General features: G+C 44.0%; 1 protein-coding gene across 4 annotated transcripts in view; it reads right to left on the reverse strand.

Annotated features, from left to right (window-relative positions):
• The window catches only part of ATF6 (activating transcription factor 6), a 99,783-nt gene extending 84,505 nt beyond the window's left edge, over nt 1-15,278 (reverse strand). For all 4 annotated transcript variants that reach the window (XM_068952064.1, XM_068952065.1, XM_068952067.1 and 1 more), the window contains exons 1-7: nt 15,161-15,278; nt 14,529-14,605; nt 12,403-12,490; nt 11,964-12,058; nt 11,364-11,490; nt 10,910-11,116; nt 7,337-7,557 (exon numbers count right to left, since the gene is read on the reverse strand). In XM_068952064.1, the coding sequence (XP_068808165.1) occupies nt 7,337-7,557; nt 10,910-11,116; nt 11,364-11,490; nt 11,964-12,058; nt 12,403-12,490; nt 14,529-14,605; nt 15,161-15,230 (885 nt within the window). In that variant the 5' untranslated portion in view covers nt 15,231-15,278. The remainder of the gene's footprint in view (nt 1-7,336; nt 7,558-10,909; nt 11,117-11,363; nt 11,491-11,963; nt 12,059-12,402; nt 12,491-14,528; nt 14,606-15,160) is intronic.
• Nucleotides 15,279-15,449: the final 171 nt, after the last annotated feature.

Raw genomic sequence — 15,449 nt, forward strand, 5'->3', positions numbered from 1 at the left:
TTGAGCCTCTTCACTACTTTATTCAGAATACCACCATTTGGCCCAAGTGATGACAGCAAAGTCTTCCCATACCTTATGAAACTAAAGGTGCATACAGCAGTCTGTGCCTGACAATAATCAGCAGACACTTGGAAGAAGTGCAATAAATAGGGAAGGAGTCTTCTCCCAGCTCTAGCGCTCAGTAGTCTACAGTTTCCTACTGGAGAAATCCTCACCCATGTGGCTATGTTCAACTGATAAACTTCTTCCCGAGTTGCCCATCTACTTTTAACATGTTTATGCTTTAGTATCCACAATATGCTCCACAAGGCAGCTATGTAATGCACGAAACATTTTTTGGTTTCCTTTAAGCCCGTTTCTAGCTAACTACCTTCAGTACCCTTTAAATCTTCAGGAGTGACAAAGAATGATTCCTTTTCACCTTACTATATATCTTTTTATAGGCTACAGTGAGTTCCCTGTTTTCTTTCCGTTTCTTTTGTCTCTCCCTGTATGGAAGCCATTCCCACACTTATTACACCTCTGTCTCTGTACCTTTTCCAGTTCTGCTATATACTTTCCGAGATTTTGAATACTGTCTCTGAGCCCAGACTGTGCATTCTAGGTGTACCAAGCACTTACATGGTGGTTTAAATGAATTTCCTGGCCATATCTACATTAGCCTTTTCATTCAAATCAGGGGCGTGCTGTTGACGCAAATTTCCTGATCATCCCACTTAATATGCTTTGGTTCGCATGACAGAACAGTCTCAAAGCACACAAACTGGGTTCCTTCTGGATGAAGCTAAACCAGCAGATATACTCCAGGAGAGCGCATAATGCACTCCAACCACTAGCAGTCCGCAAGGCCAGATAAGGGCAGCGCAAAGCAACTGCTCCCCCCATCCCCCAGTAGTCACGACGTCTCCGATTTCCTTCCCGAGCAGTAACGCAGACTATCATCTTTTACCACTCGATCATTTTGTGGTTTGTACTGAGTGGGATGACCTAGATTGAAAGCATCTTGACATGGACAGAAATGACTGATAGCTGTAGAGTTACATAAAGCTAATTGAAACCCTAAGCTCGAAGACTACTCTGTCGATTTCCTTTCCATCATAGATTATCAAGTGCATTCTACAAAAACTGGAAATTTCCATCACATTATTAAGCCACAACAGAACGTGCCTTAATTAAGTTAATGTTAAAAGACAAGTGAATGCTCTGTCTTATACTAACCTGAATATACTCCGCTAGCTACCAAAACACACACTCCGGAATCACCTGTATCTAGCTAAAAGCTAAAGAAAAAAGCTGAGAACTATTTTGGAAGTACCAGTGTAGGGAAAAGTAAACAGATCACAGAACAGTAGCGTCAACAAACTCAAACCGTGTGCTTTAGCTGGGGTTTGGCTGCCTGAGGAAACTTAACCATAGCTTTCCAACCCCTCTCCTCCCTCCCTCTCAAAGCCTCTCCCAGTACACCCTTACACAGGCAATCTGTTACGCTAAAGGCTTTAGCATCTGCAAGGAAAACTGGCTACAGGCTGCTCGAAGAAGTCATTCTTCTTCATAATACAGTCTAGTGACAAAGACTAAGAAAACATGTTACAGTGCATTAACATTTTGGACTGTCTCTATTTTGATCTAATTGCTTTCTGTAAAGATCGTTTATAATATCTCTAAGTCTGCTGCTACCAACAAAAGCCTGTGAAAGGGTAATTGTTCATATTCCAGGTTCTCTCTTTAGTGGGAAAGGAAAGGATTTTTAAAATACTCTAATTAGCACTAAGCTTTGTACAGTAGTGTTTAAAAAATTCGATACCCAACACTAGGAAACTTTTGCAGACATATGAAAACTTTGGGGGAAAAAAAAAAGGAAAAAGGAAGGAAAAAGTGATTCAGGCTGTCCAAAGACTACAGTGTAGAAAATAGATCAGTTTGAGGCCAGAATCACTTCAGCTGTCCAGAGATGAAATAACAAGGTATGAGTTCACACAGCAGCTTTAGCTTCTGCACATCGTGTGATATTCCAGACAAGTACTGTTACATTTCCTCGCCTTTATTTGTTTATTCTTAAAGAAAAAGAGGCTTCGCGTCCTGAAGTCAAACAAAAGAGAAAAATATGGTCCTATCCACTCACATTTGCAGGACCTGTGCAGGATTACTCGCTACGAATAGCTTTTGGCTCTCTGTAAGTGTCTGGAACCTCTGGAAGACCTACCTACTCCCTTGAGAAACGGTTGAGTTAAAGCACAGGAACAGTGTTTGACTGGAAGTCTTAAGGGTACATCTATTGCTGTCTCAGACTGTGCTAGCTACCTTTCAGACGGTATTTATCTAGACAGCTCTCCTTTACTCGGTGTTCTCCAGACACTGTCAGGCACAACAGCTCTACCCAGACTGATTCGAGGCCTCCTGCACAACTGCTGTCTTTCAGTCCACGGCACATCAATTTCACTTTGATTCATTTCTTAAGCTTGCTTTAATGAAACCCAAGAACCCACGTCCTTGGGTTCTTTTGTTTTAGCCGACAGTTCCTACAATAGATTAATAACACCCTAGATCAACCCTCTAGGGCTTGCCTAGCTTTTTATGGGGAATAATAAGCCAGTACTGCAAGCCTGATCCCACCTACATCTAATGCAGGAAGGGGAAGAATTCTCGTGGGTGAAACAATGGAATAAGGCTGAAACTTGGAAGCAGTAAGCACTAAGCATTACATAGCTGGTTTACCATCAAGATTAGCATGTCACTTACTGAGCATTTCAATAACTAGAAGAAAGAGCAGGAAGCAATTTATAATGACTGATGGCTTGAACAATGTTACTTTGCACACGTGGCAAACAGATGAAAGGTAGCAAACATCTCCGCTAACTTCTTTTTAAGGCTCCTTTGTAGGTTGTATTGTATCAATTTACCATTCAAGACAGTAACTTCTGGCTCTCAGCAGACACAGACAACAAAAGTGAAAACATAAAACGTTGGTATTAAAAAAAATCAAAAATTAATCAGTGATGCAACTCTTGCTTCTCAGCTTTAAAAATTACATCATTACACCAAAAAAAAAACGTAAATATCGGAAAGGCAAAAGCTCATTGCCAAACCTTGCTTTAAACAATATTAATTAGATTCAGATTGCCTTATTATCTTCAGAGTGCTTTACAAAAAAAAGCATGCACTTCACAAATAAACACTGCTACCTCACACCAGTCTTCCAAAGAAAATTCAGTCCTTAGCAAACCACCTTCCATTCAAACGTATGCTATACTTCTGGACAAGGCGGCTAGAATGTCTCATATGCAAGTCCCTGGGCAAAAGTGGCTTCTGCCTTCCACATACTAGGGATATTTACACTGGAAAAGCTGGCAAACAGCTGAAAGTCCAAACTATTTCAACTTTACATTGGCTGGCTCCTTACATTAGATTATGAGAACTGCTGTCTTTCACGAAGCGTCTTAAATGGATAAATACAAAATCTATACAAGTATTTTCTCTGTTCATGGGAAAAATCTCATTTTCGTATCTCTAACTCAACAGAACACAACTTGACAGAAGAGTTTATTTCCAATGAAACCTATTCTATGCACAGCACAGAATGGGATTCTTTAATAGAACCCAATACATACGTTCAGCTAATTTTGCATAATCTAGATGGAGCGGTAGCAGAACAGCGAGACAGAATTAAATCCTTTTTCACTAGAGTGGAGTCATGAGCAAACGGCCCTAAGAAAATACAACTAAATTACACTCCATCACACCTCTACTGTTTGTTTATATGGTTGTATCTTTTAATTTCAACAGGAAAGGCAATTTATTTTAAGAGTCTCTTTTGTTTCAATTATAAGAGCAGCTTCTTTAGGCAGCGTGTCTTTTCCCCCAGTTTCCTAGCAAGAAGTTCCTCTTGGTTGACTGCATCAAAAGCCCGGCACTTCTTTGCTGTTGGCAAGTTGCAAAGGCATGGGCAATTAGGATAAGCACAATACTAGGCCCTCACAGGTATAGCTTACTATCAGCCGATCTTAGCCTACCCCATTTGAAGGGCTAAGTGTTTATTCTTCCTGAGCCCAAAAGACAGTCCTGCAGTGCTGTTTTTTATCCTGCAATATCTGCTTAGATTAGCAAATAAAAATACATGTTACAGTGCTCACATGACAGCTACATCTGTGCAGTTCTCAGCACCACATCTGGACTCTACTGTAATCACAAGAAGATGTTTTAATCTCATTAATGCTGGCAGCATCCTGAAATATTTGTTCTTTTTCAAAGCGCTCTTTCACAATATGTACCAAAGAGCAGGTGCAACTGTTTCTCACTTCAACAAACAGAAGTACGATGTGGAGCGTTTAGCCTGATACCACATCTTAAAACTACCTTTTGGGAAAAGATGCAAGTTTGCTTCTGGTAGAAACACCCACAACATCATCAATTAAATCAAAGAGCAATTCATTACCCCACCTCCACATTTGTAGGATTGTCTGCCACAGATGCATGCACACAAGCGTAATGATAATAAATGGGTTCTCTCTATCTAGTTTTATTAAATCTTACGTTCAGACACTAGTAAGGTTCCATGCTAGTTCTGATTAGAGGGAGTCGCATACCTAATGATTGCTGACAGATCTGTTCAGCTTGGTTTTGTGTGACTGGCTATTATAATTTAAAAAATGAAATCCTCTTGACTTGTCTGTCTATGGACAGACCTTCTGCTGCTTGCAAATTGAGGACTAGGTTAACACTGCAGTGTGGCTCCTGAATTATTTGCAGTAAATCATTTTTCATTGTAAAATGCAGCCCCCACAAAAACATAAATAGTGAGGAAAATCTAACATCAAGCAAGATTGACAGTTCTCAGATCCTAAGAAACCATTCAACAATAGTATCCTTCCAAAGAAGTCAGAACGCACATGACTTTGAGAAAAGATGCCCTGCACTGTGCTTTCTAGTGGTCAGCGTGGCGTGCCAGGAAGAACAAGATTCCGTGTCGTTAGTTATATGAAAGGGAACGTGGCAAGCACACAGGGGGAGCATTGAGCAAACTGCATGATGAAAAGATACTGCAATACAGACCGCTTTTGTTAAGTAAAGCTAAAAACGACAATGGTTTTGATCAAGTTTATGATCAAGCCCTTTGCTCAGTGACGAGGATGCATTAGAGAGGATCACTGAGGTACGGACCAGGACTCTGAGCTGCAGGTTCAAAAAGGCATTTGAAAGATCACAGCAAAGATGACAACTAAACCAAGATACAGAGGAGCCTTTTACCACCTCCTCTCAATTACAGGGAGAAGGTGTCAAACCTATCCTGCAGAGTCACAATAGATCTGGTAATAGTGCCTGAAAAATATTCTTGCAAGTTTAAATTAAGCCCATAGAGCAATCTGAAAATCGTAATACTTTACTCTTGCACAGTTTGCACAGGCAAATCTAGTACTGTTTGGCCCAGCACACAGAGTCAATCAGCCTGTTAACACATAGCATTATTTCACCCAAAGACAAGGCACGCTTTCCAGCAAGAATGTTTAAACATTCAGTTGGTCAAAAATAAACCCCTATGAGAAATTCTGCATCAGAAGCAAAGATGGAACTAAGTTTTTCCAGCAAGTTTTGATCAAGAGTCTTACAGTTTTTCAAATATTAGCCGTGGTTTCAAAGTTAAAAGAGAACAGCTTTACCATCAACTGACAGGAAGAACGGAAAAGATTTTAAGAAATATAGTCCTCTTCGCATGACGAAACTGAGAACAGTGTGCGTTTCTGCATACCAGAGCAGTTCTTGATAGCAGAGATTGCAGAAACATTTCCATCCCAGTCTGCCAAAGTGTGATATTACTGAGGAAGCAGTAGAAAACTACTAAGTCAGAACTACCAACAAATAATTAACCAAACAGAAAGTCATCCAGCTCTCAAAGCGATTCAACACCCTCTCCCTGATCTGCATTAATTTCAAATTAACACATAGTCGAAAGTCAGCACAGCTACCCTACCTTGAATAGGGCAATACTGATTTGTACAGCTGAGGATGTGGGTTAAAGGCTTCACACACACAAAGTATTCCAGTCACATCCTATTAAAGGTCTGCCACTTAAGGCTGTCTTCAGTCTTTTCTATCCTATGCGTTTTGGCCATTTCTTAAAGAACATTTTTCCCAACCTTCTCATTCTTTCTTTCTTCATTTAAGAATTGTGAAATTAATTGCTTTAATAAAACAACTTCTAACAAAGCTGTTTTCAGAAAGACAGTCAGAGCAGCTCAGGATTGACCGTTCAGACAAAATGCGAGGGACTGAACCCGTCATCCCTCTGCCAGAACACCAAGCTAAACAGAACGGGACGGTTCACTGCATGATCTCTGCCAAGTAAGTGGGTGACTATACTGCAAAAGGCCATGTGAAAGGACATCAGTGTTTTCTCCCTCACACCAACAGATGCAGCAGGACCCTCAGCTCACGAAAACTGCACTTGGAATACCACAATGGAGAACAACATCCCAAAATTTGAAAAACCTACAAATGAGAAACGTTAGTACCTCTCCTCAGACTTTCTTTTCTTTTCTTCAGAGAGCAAAAAGCAACCAAAGGAGCTCCAAAACAGCAGGAACTAGATGAAATTAATACCCAGCTTGCTAGTTAAGATGTCAAAGCTGAAGGCTAAAAAAACCCCAAAACTATTCCTTTTTTAAACCTATTGTTTACTGCAATTTACTGTGGAAAACCTTATTTATTTTGTGCAGTAACTGTTGAACGCTTACCTCTTTTCTACTCATTCATTCAGTATATGACCAAAAAGGAGCCTTAAGAAGTTAGAATCGTATGAAACCCAACACCTGACGTTTCCCAAAATCGTAAGTTAAATTTGGAGGTACAGTGGGTGGAAAAAGAATCCGGCTTATTGCTGACATTTCCAGTTCATCTATTTCCACAAAAGTGCTTTTATTATACAAATTAGAAAAACGCTTTAGCACTAATCAAACATTTCAAATCATTCTGTATGTAAGAGAGAGCTCCAGCCATTGAGAGCCTGTTGTCTAAAAGATGAGTGAAGGCAAAAGGTACATCAGCCCACTCTTCTACCACGATGCTTGCACACCCAGTCTACAGCTCTAGGCAGGCTAGCACGTACCAAGCTATTCCTCCTTCCCCCCAGGCTTTATCTTTCATTACGTAACAGACTGGTTTATTCAGTGAATGTGCTGAACACCCAGGCCTATTAGAAATCTTATTAGATGAGCCCAACTACAGGGCCTTCTTCCTGAGGCTCTAAAGTGATCTGGTGTTCCCATGACAATCAGCATGCAGGTATGAAAACTGGTAACTCCAAGCTTTGATTATTTGCTATCATCCCACAGTCAGAACTTACATCCAGCCCCATTGCTGGTGTGGTGCTTTGAAGCAAGGGCTTAGACATTGCTATTTTGCCACTTGTTGAGCCATTTCCAGCAGCTGGGGGCAATGAAGTCACCGTATGATTGTGAAGCTGCGTGGTCCCTCCAGTGACGGCAATGACCGGCTGGGAGGCAGGAAGCACTCCAGAAGCCTGGAGTTGTACTACCGTGGGCTGCGGGAGCACCACCAACTGACCTAGAACACAAGAACAAACATGAGAAGCGCTCAGCGTACGACAAAGAAAATGATTTGCTTATGATTAGTTTGTAGGGCAGTATTGACACAGGAGGTAGGCAGCCTAGCTTCCTCTCCTGGCCAGCGCTACTTGTCTAAAGTCCAATTCTTAAGCATCAGTATATTCCAGAAGAGGAAAAAAAAAGTCAAAAGAAGTTCACAGGGATCCAAAACCACCCTGCAAACCAAAACTATATATGTTAAAGGAATCAGCTAACTCCAGCTCTCTCCCAAAACTTGTTGGCTCTTCAGTATTAATAAAAGTCACTTGTTAGCAATATTGAAGCAAGCATGTTTCTAATATTTGGTGCATTCTGAGTAACTTTTTCAGAGGACTTAGCTAATGCTAGCTTTGAATGCTCAGAAGCCCACTGTCATAACATAAATATCATTCCAAACAAGGGAAAAAAAAGTAAATGAAATATGGTGTGCAAGATGTATTCACGTGTACAAAACCTGCGGTGAAGCCAGGAACTGATGGCTAAGTTGGTTTTTTCTTTGCTTTTGTTTTTGTTTTAAATTCTTACTTTCTGTTAGGAAAGCACAGTGACTATTTGAGAATTGCCTTCGCACACCCGCACTTGCAAAATTCCAAATGCCTACATTACCTTAAGCTAACAGAAATCATTCTTGCCTGGTAGGATTTGTGGCACCAAGCACCTGGATATTGTATAAAGACAGCCAGTACCCTCAATGTCTCACTACTTCTTGCTTCAGCTTCAGAGCCCAACCATGTCATGTGAATTCTAAGGGTGAAATACAGAAGATGAATGAGAGGCCTATGGGCCTCACACACAAACACAAAGTCAGGGCAATTCCTGAGCCTGTGAGAGAACAAAGTTTGAAGAGGTGTGCAGAACAGCTAGGTGCCTACTGCTTTTTGAGAGTGTAGTTTGCTTCTTTGCCATTCTGAGTTGCTGTGAGTAAAGACCAACAGTCAGACTACTTCAAAGTAGTGTCTGCTAAACACTTGTGGACTTCCTTCAGTCAAAACTAGCAATGAGAGTCTGACTGGGAAAAAGCCCAAGATGATGTGCAAGCTCCTGCTTCTCCCTTTCATAGTTACATAGATTTACAAGTTTGATTCTGGCTAATCAGCGTTAATAGTCCCAACTATTTCAAACCTTCTCCCTTTTATCCATTTCTGCTTTACTGCCACATTCAACGAAAATCTTCACGTAGAAACCAATTCAGAAACGTCATAGCAAACGAAGATGAATCGAAGGCTCAGAATTTGGAGGAAAAAACCACACACACACACACACCACAATACAAGTTACACTTTCAAAACATCTATTGTATCCTCTATTCACCCTAAATGAAGACCAGTTTTTGGAAAAAGTGTTGTCCTACATAAGAAATTTTATGCACAACTTGAACAGACCTGAAATAAAAGAAAGCAGTAGGTAATTCCAAAAAGACTTTGAAAGAGAATTAAAAGTACATTTAAGAAATTTCAGTCCAAGAAATATATTTAACTCGAGCAGGTGCAAACCTCATCATAATACTTTGTGGCACTAAAACCTAGGAACATCTATTTAATTATTTGTAACAGGAAGACCTGGCTGGCTTTTAGAAAGAGTGTGTTCCAGCTGAGCGCTCCAATCAAAAAGCATCACCGTATATTACGGCACTTACCCAAGCTTTTGGAAGGTGAAAAACAGTCATTTACCTAGGTCCAAGATCTTTTATGTATAAAACGTAAGATTAGATCTCTTTCCTGCAGAAAAGGGCTTGAAGACATCATAAGTTTAAAAAAAAAAAAAAAAAAAAAACACAGTCCTGCTCTATTTACAAACCTCAAACAGTAAATCTGAGATGCTTTCAACCTTTGCTAATGCATAAGATATGTGATACTCCAGGATCATGCTTTCCTTTCTAAGCTTTCATGAAAGGGACTGTAAAAATACCATTCCCCACGCTCCTTGAGGATAACGACACATTTCAAACGGGCAGCTCCAATCTGCTATGTCCAGGGGATTTTGACTAAGGACCAAAAAAACCCTACGGTTTTTGTTTTGGAAGTGGCACCACAGAGTTTTTAAACACGCAATCAGCCAAGATAAATACCCGGCACAGAAACACTTTCCCCAAAATATTTCCTAGGAAATAGTATTCCTAGGGAATAGTAGGAAGCTACTTTTCTAGCATTTCTACAGGTGAAGGGAGAAGCTGATCTTCCCAATATTAGACTTATATCCAGAAAAACTGATATCTCCCAACATTCCTTATTCCAGAGGTATTTTATCAGATGAAACATCAGAGGGAATAAGAATTAGGTCACTCCAACTGTGCTGACCTATATTTTAAGCAGTCTAACAATCCCAAGCCTGTTATAGCCAATGTCAGCCTCTCCAGCCCTGACTTAACTCTTGACCGAAGAGCAATTAATAATGAACAGAAGTATTTTGCGATTAAAATAACTTCTAGATACATGCACTTAAGTTTTTGTCTCCTTTTCCTTCCACTCCACACTGCATCTAGAGTCAACTGCAAGAATCTGCAGCCATCAGCTGGTGAACACAAGCAACTGCACCCGGCAATTTCAACAACACAGATAACATCCCTACTGGCTTCGCAAAAAGTAAAATAATGCTGGGGATTCAGAAATGAAGGCTTGGACTACTTCAGCAGACCGTTACAAAGTAAGAGCTTAAAGAGGAATGAAGAATTACCAATGGACAGGAAATCACTTGCCTCTTGTTAACACCAACTTACACCTGTAAACAACCACTCCAACACCTAACCAGACTCTAAACATTACCCTCATAACTGTTAGCAGAATTTGTAACATCCTGTCTAACGTTACTTAGTGAGAGAGAGAGCAACAGCACAAACTCATGTTCCCACCATCCTGCGGCAACAAGTTCCATGTGAGTAAAGAAGCTTTTTCGCTCCTTCCTCAGCTTTTAAGCTTCATTCAGCCACCTTAGCTGGTTCTACCGCATCTTCTCTTTTTTGGTTATGACAGAACAGCACTGGATTCATCTTATGCACCACCTGCCATTACAAGCAGAGCAGAACAAAAGGGGAAAGGGTCTCCAGAGATCCTTCCAGAACAGTACTTTTATCTCCACAACTCCCAATGCTCAGCACAGCCTCTTTTGCCATACTGTCTTCCATCCCACGCAGTGCTCAAGTGAGTGTTATTTCTCATATGACTATAAGAGATAGGAAAAAGGCCATCTTCTTCTCAGCATAAAGCCTTTGCAGCAAAGCACGTAGCATCCTTCTTTCCCTCCCCCCTCTTGTTTCATCTGCTGAGGTGAACTTCAGTGTCTGTTTCCACACAGACATAGTATTTTTCACCTACCTTTAGGAGGGGCTGGCTGGATATTAACAACTGGCTGATGCTTTGGTAGCGGCACAAGCGTTGGAAGAGTCTGAATAATGATGGTTTTAGCTGGGATGCCAATGTTAGCCTGACCCTCAGGTACAGCAGGCAACAGGGGTTTGGGTTGTATCGAAGGCCTGGATGCTGTCTGACTGCACCTCTTCAGAGTCCTCACAGAATTATTTGCTAAGAAAGGAAAAGAGCTCTGAATTCCACCAAAAGATGTGAAGTAAAGAATTCAGGCAGTAATAGCATAGCTCCTCACATGTTTGTACAGTCATGTTTCTACCTACAGCACTTGTTAAAAAACATATCCTATCCCAAATCCAAGTCAGAAATGAAAGGATTTGCTATTATCTGTTAGCTAAACAACTGTCCGAGCAAGAAAATAAGCGCACTAGTTGCAGAATCGAAATAATTCGATTGCTCATACCAGATCGACACGTGACGCTGACAGGCTTCTTTCCTCCATCTCCCTCAGGGGATGAGGGGCTTCTGGAACTCTTACTGTAAAGGGAGATGGGAGACATCTGGGCACTACAGTTGAAGTCCACATCATCCTGCAGGCAGAAAGTACGAGACAAATGCTTCAGGAACAGATGAGAACGACTACTGGCAATTCAGAGTACAATTCCCTCTCGTCAGATCCGTGCTGCTGCTACAAGAAACAGGACATAGGTTGTATTTTGCTGTTTTATTTTGATCAATACTAAGTACTACTGAAAACTCAAAAAGCACTTTGACTTATCACCAGACTGAGGAAGAAGGCAGCAGCTGCTGGACTCAGTAGCCTTTAGAAGGCATGTTGTTTGGCAACCACACACATACACACCGCTGAGGAAACAGATTCTGAAAATGCTCTTTTTAGAACGGGTCACAGTAGGAGAGGAAGGAAAACACCACTGAAGGGAAGTTGGGTTTGCCTCTTATGCTATGCAGTGGATCTGGCAGGTGAATCAGTGGGGTGTTTTGTTTGTCACAAATAGTCCTAAACAACTGCTGCCATCTGCGTTACAAGGAGATTTCTGCATACAGGCACGTTCTGCACTGAAGAGTCCACAGACGACGGAGAAGGGACCGAACACGATGAAGTGGCTGGTGACAAAGGCTCCGTCTTCATGCTTGCATCTGCAAGAGAGAGACACAGAGGCGTTTCACCGTACAAATCTCTAACACCGGGAGACGAGCGAAAACTATACAACTCTACATCAACTATTTCATTCCTGAAACAAGGCACAGAAGTAAACATAGCAAGATTCAAGATACCAAACAGCTTGGCTTGTAGGACAACCTTCATCGGTTGTACCCATCCTACAGAAAAATAGCATGACTTGTCACCAGAGAACTAAATCCTGCAGCCCATCAAGTAGTTTCACATGAGTCATCTTTGTCCCCAAAGTTATAACAGCTCACTCCTGGGGAGAAGGGGAAGAGGAAACAGTCACACCTGCAAAACACGGCAGGTAAGTTACCTGTATAAGCATGGCCTGTAATATTCCAAAGGTCCGAGTCCCAAGACATCAAATCCAAATCAAAATGAAAGTTATACAGCTCATTCTCCTGAAATGACAGTTCAGCAACAAAGAAACAAGACAAAAAGACAATATTCATTGAAACCATCAGCTATTATATTCATTCTTACAGCTCTGAACAAAAAACAAAACAATAACAACAACTACTATCACTTGAATTGCCTTACACCTCACAGAGGTGAGAAACCCTAGAGGGGACAATATTCCACTGCAATACACAAGACAGGGCTTCTTTTAACACACAGAGCTCAGCTGTAGGATAGGGACATTTCCGTTCAGGAACATCTGATTATTGTACTGTTAACAGTTATTAGTAACGCAAAAATTCCAAATCTAGTCACTGATCCACCTCATCCACAATACTTTTTGACAATTTGTTGTCACCTTCCCCATGTTCTTCATCAAAGTAATTAAATGCCCTTCCTTTATGAGGTCTCCAAGCACTTTAAAAATGAAATCACTATTGGCCCCACTTTTCCAGCACAGAAACAGACACATGGATCAATTTGCTGAAAGTCAGCTACCTGAGCGACAGTATCTGTTAGACCTCCCTAACCTCGAGCAAATAGACATGACTGTTTCTACAGCTAAGGAGATCGGTTTTCTTTCCCGAGACAACACAAAACTAAAATCACTTCATACATACTATTTACTGAATAACCTTCAGAACAATGACCAGCTTTTTGCTCCAGTTTTTCTCCTGATGCATCTACAAGCCTCAGTTCCCTGCTCAAATATACATTCTTATGAACACTAGCATGAAAAAATAACCTAGTTCTCTAATATTATACGCTCTGCTTATACAAATACTTACTGAGGATTTTCTTGCAGAACTCTATCCTGCAAACATAACTCTCTTTAGGTTCTCATCTTGCCTCATATTTACAGTCAGGGGGCCCAGAAAACTCCAGACTGTGCACAATTTAGAATGTGCAGTCTAGGATGAAGAAAGAGCTCAACAGAACATATCTACAGGAAAAGTGACCAGAAACCACCTCCTGAGCTGTGCAGTACAAGCTTTCACACAGGTAGCTAACGCTGACCTGCTGATTGGTAACTGCTGATTGCATGATGCAAGAGTTCCCACACTTGCTCCAGTGCCTGCTCCACAATGCCTGTAGGAATGCTTTTAGTATTTGAGATTTGTGCCTGATAACACACAAGCAGGGTTGTTTTGGAAGCAGCTTAGGACAGGAGGAGCACAAAGAACTCAGGAGGAAGAACAGAGTGTACAGAATCAATAAGGCATAGAAAAAGCAGTATGTGCAGCTGGACACTGAAAAATGTGGAGACACAGAGTTGCAAGGAAAGAGTTTGGAAAAACTCCAAAATAGACAAGAAGACAGGCAGTCACCTTATGTTTAAGCTGCTAAAGCACAATATTGGTGAATGTGGATGCAACACACTCACAATTCACATTTCCCCTCCTCTTATGCAATCCAGGAGTGTACTGCTCCATTAGCACAGTGTTACAGGGAAAGGTCACTTTCAGTTGATCAAAAAGAACATATTTTTTTCCTGAAAACAGCACCCAAACTTCCACCTTAAACAGATTCCTTTAAATTTAGTTTTTAAACATACAGTTTTGATACCAACAATTTACTAACACAGCGTCAGCCCTCTATGCGTAAACTACCTTCAACAGTTAACACAGGTCTAACCTCCGAGTCACTGGTGAACAAGTCAAAAAGTTTTACTGTGTTCTTCCAGACCGCTATCACAGATACACACAAATCCCAGCATCGAAGTGCTGTCCCCTGCGGGACGGCCCCAGGAGCGTATTTAATAGTCTCCTGCGAGGAAGAAGCACCCTCCAGCAGCAATCTAAAAGCCATTCTGCGCGAGAAGGCAGCTAGTTAACCGGAGCTTCTCAGACTGTGCGACTCTCGCTTTCCCCCAGCGAAGATGAACCCCTCGGCCACCCCTGCCGTGCGCTGTCACCGCACCTTCAGCAGCGGAGCGAGCGGAAAGCACTCGCTCGCCCTGCGGCCCCAGAGCCCGGCGGGGCCCTGGCTCACCCCTACCCCGCCCCACCCCGGCCCGGCCCGGCTGCCGCCACCGCTCACCTCCGCCTCGTCCGTCGCGGCCCGCCGGGGCTCGCCGGCGCCCAGCAGCTCGCCCAGCTCCTCGCCCAGCACTGCCTCTGCGGGCAGACACAGCGGCCTCAGCTTCCGAGCCGACAGGCGCACGGCCCCGGCCCCGAACCTCCGCCGGCCCCGGCCCCCCACCCCGGCCCCGAACCTCCGCCGAACCCGACCCTCCACCCCGGCCCCGGCCCCCCACCCTGGCCCCGAACCTCCGCCGAACCCGACCCCCCACCCCGGCCCCGGCCCCGGCCCCCCACCCCGGCCCCGAACCTCCGCCGAACCCGACCCCCCACCCCGGCCCCGGCCCCCCACCCCGGCCCCGAACCTCCGCCGAACCCGACCCCCCACCCCGGCCCCGAACCTCCGCCGAACCCGACCCTCCACCCCGGCCCCGGCCCCCCACCCCGGCCCCGAACCTCCGCCGAACCCGACCCTCCACCCCGGCCCCGGCCCCCCACCCCGGCCCCGAACCTCCGCCGAACCCGACCTCCCACCCCGGCCCCGGCCCCCCACCCCGGCCCCGAACCTCCGCCGAACCCGACCTCCCACCCCGGCCCCGGCCCCCCACCCCGGCCCCGAACCTCCGCCGAACCCGACCCCGGCCCGCTGACCCCAGTCGAGGCCGCCCGCCGCCGGCGGCGGCAGCCCCACGGGCTCCCACTCGGCCTCGGCCGCCGCCATCGCTTCCGGCTTCCCGACGAAACACACGTCTCCTTCCCGGCAACGCCCCGCCCCGGCTACGGCGGCCGCCAGCGGACACGGCGCGGCGGCCACCGCCCACCCCGGGCGCAGCGCGGAGCGCAGAGCGCAGAGCGCAGGCGCGGCGCGGCGGCGCGACCGTTGGTCGCGGGGGGACGCGCGTGGGCTGGTGCCGGCAGCGGGGCGCCACAGGGCGGGCCG

The sequence above is a fragment of the Struthio camelus genome, chromosome 8, assembly GCF_040807025.1.
Source record: "Struthio camelus isolate bStrCam1 chromosome 8, bStrCam1.hap1, whole genome shotgun sequence".
Classification (NCBI taxonomy): domain Eukaryota; kingdom Metazoa; phylum Chordata; class Aves; order Struthioniformes; family Struthionidae; genus Struthio; species Struthio camelus.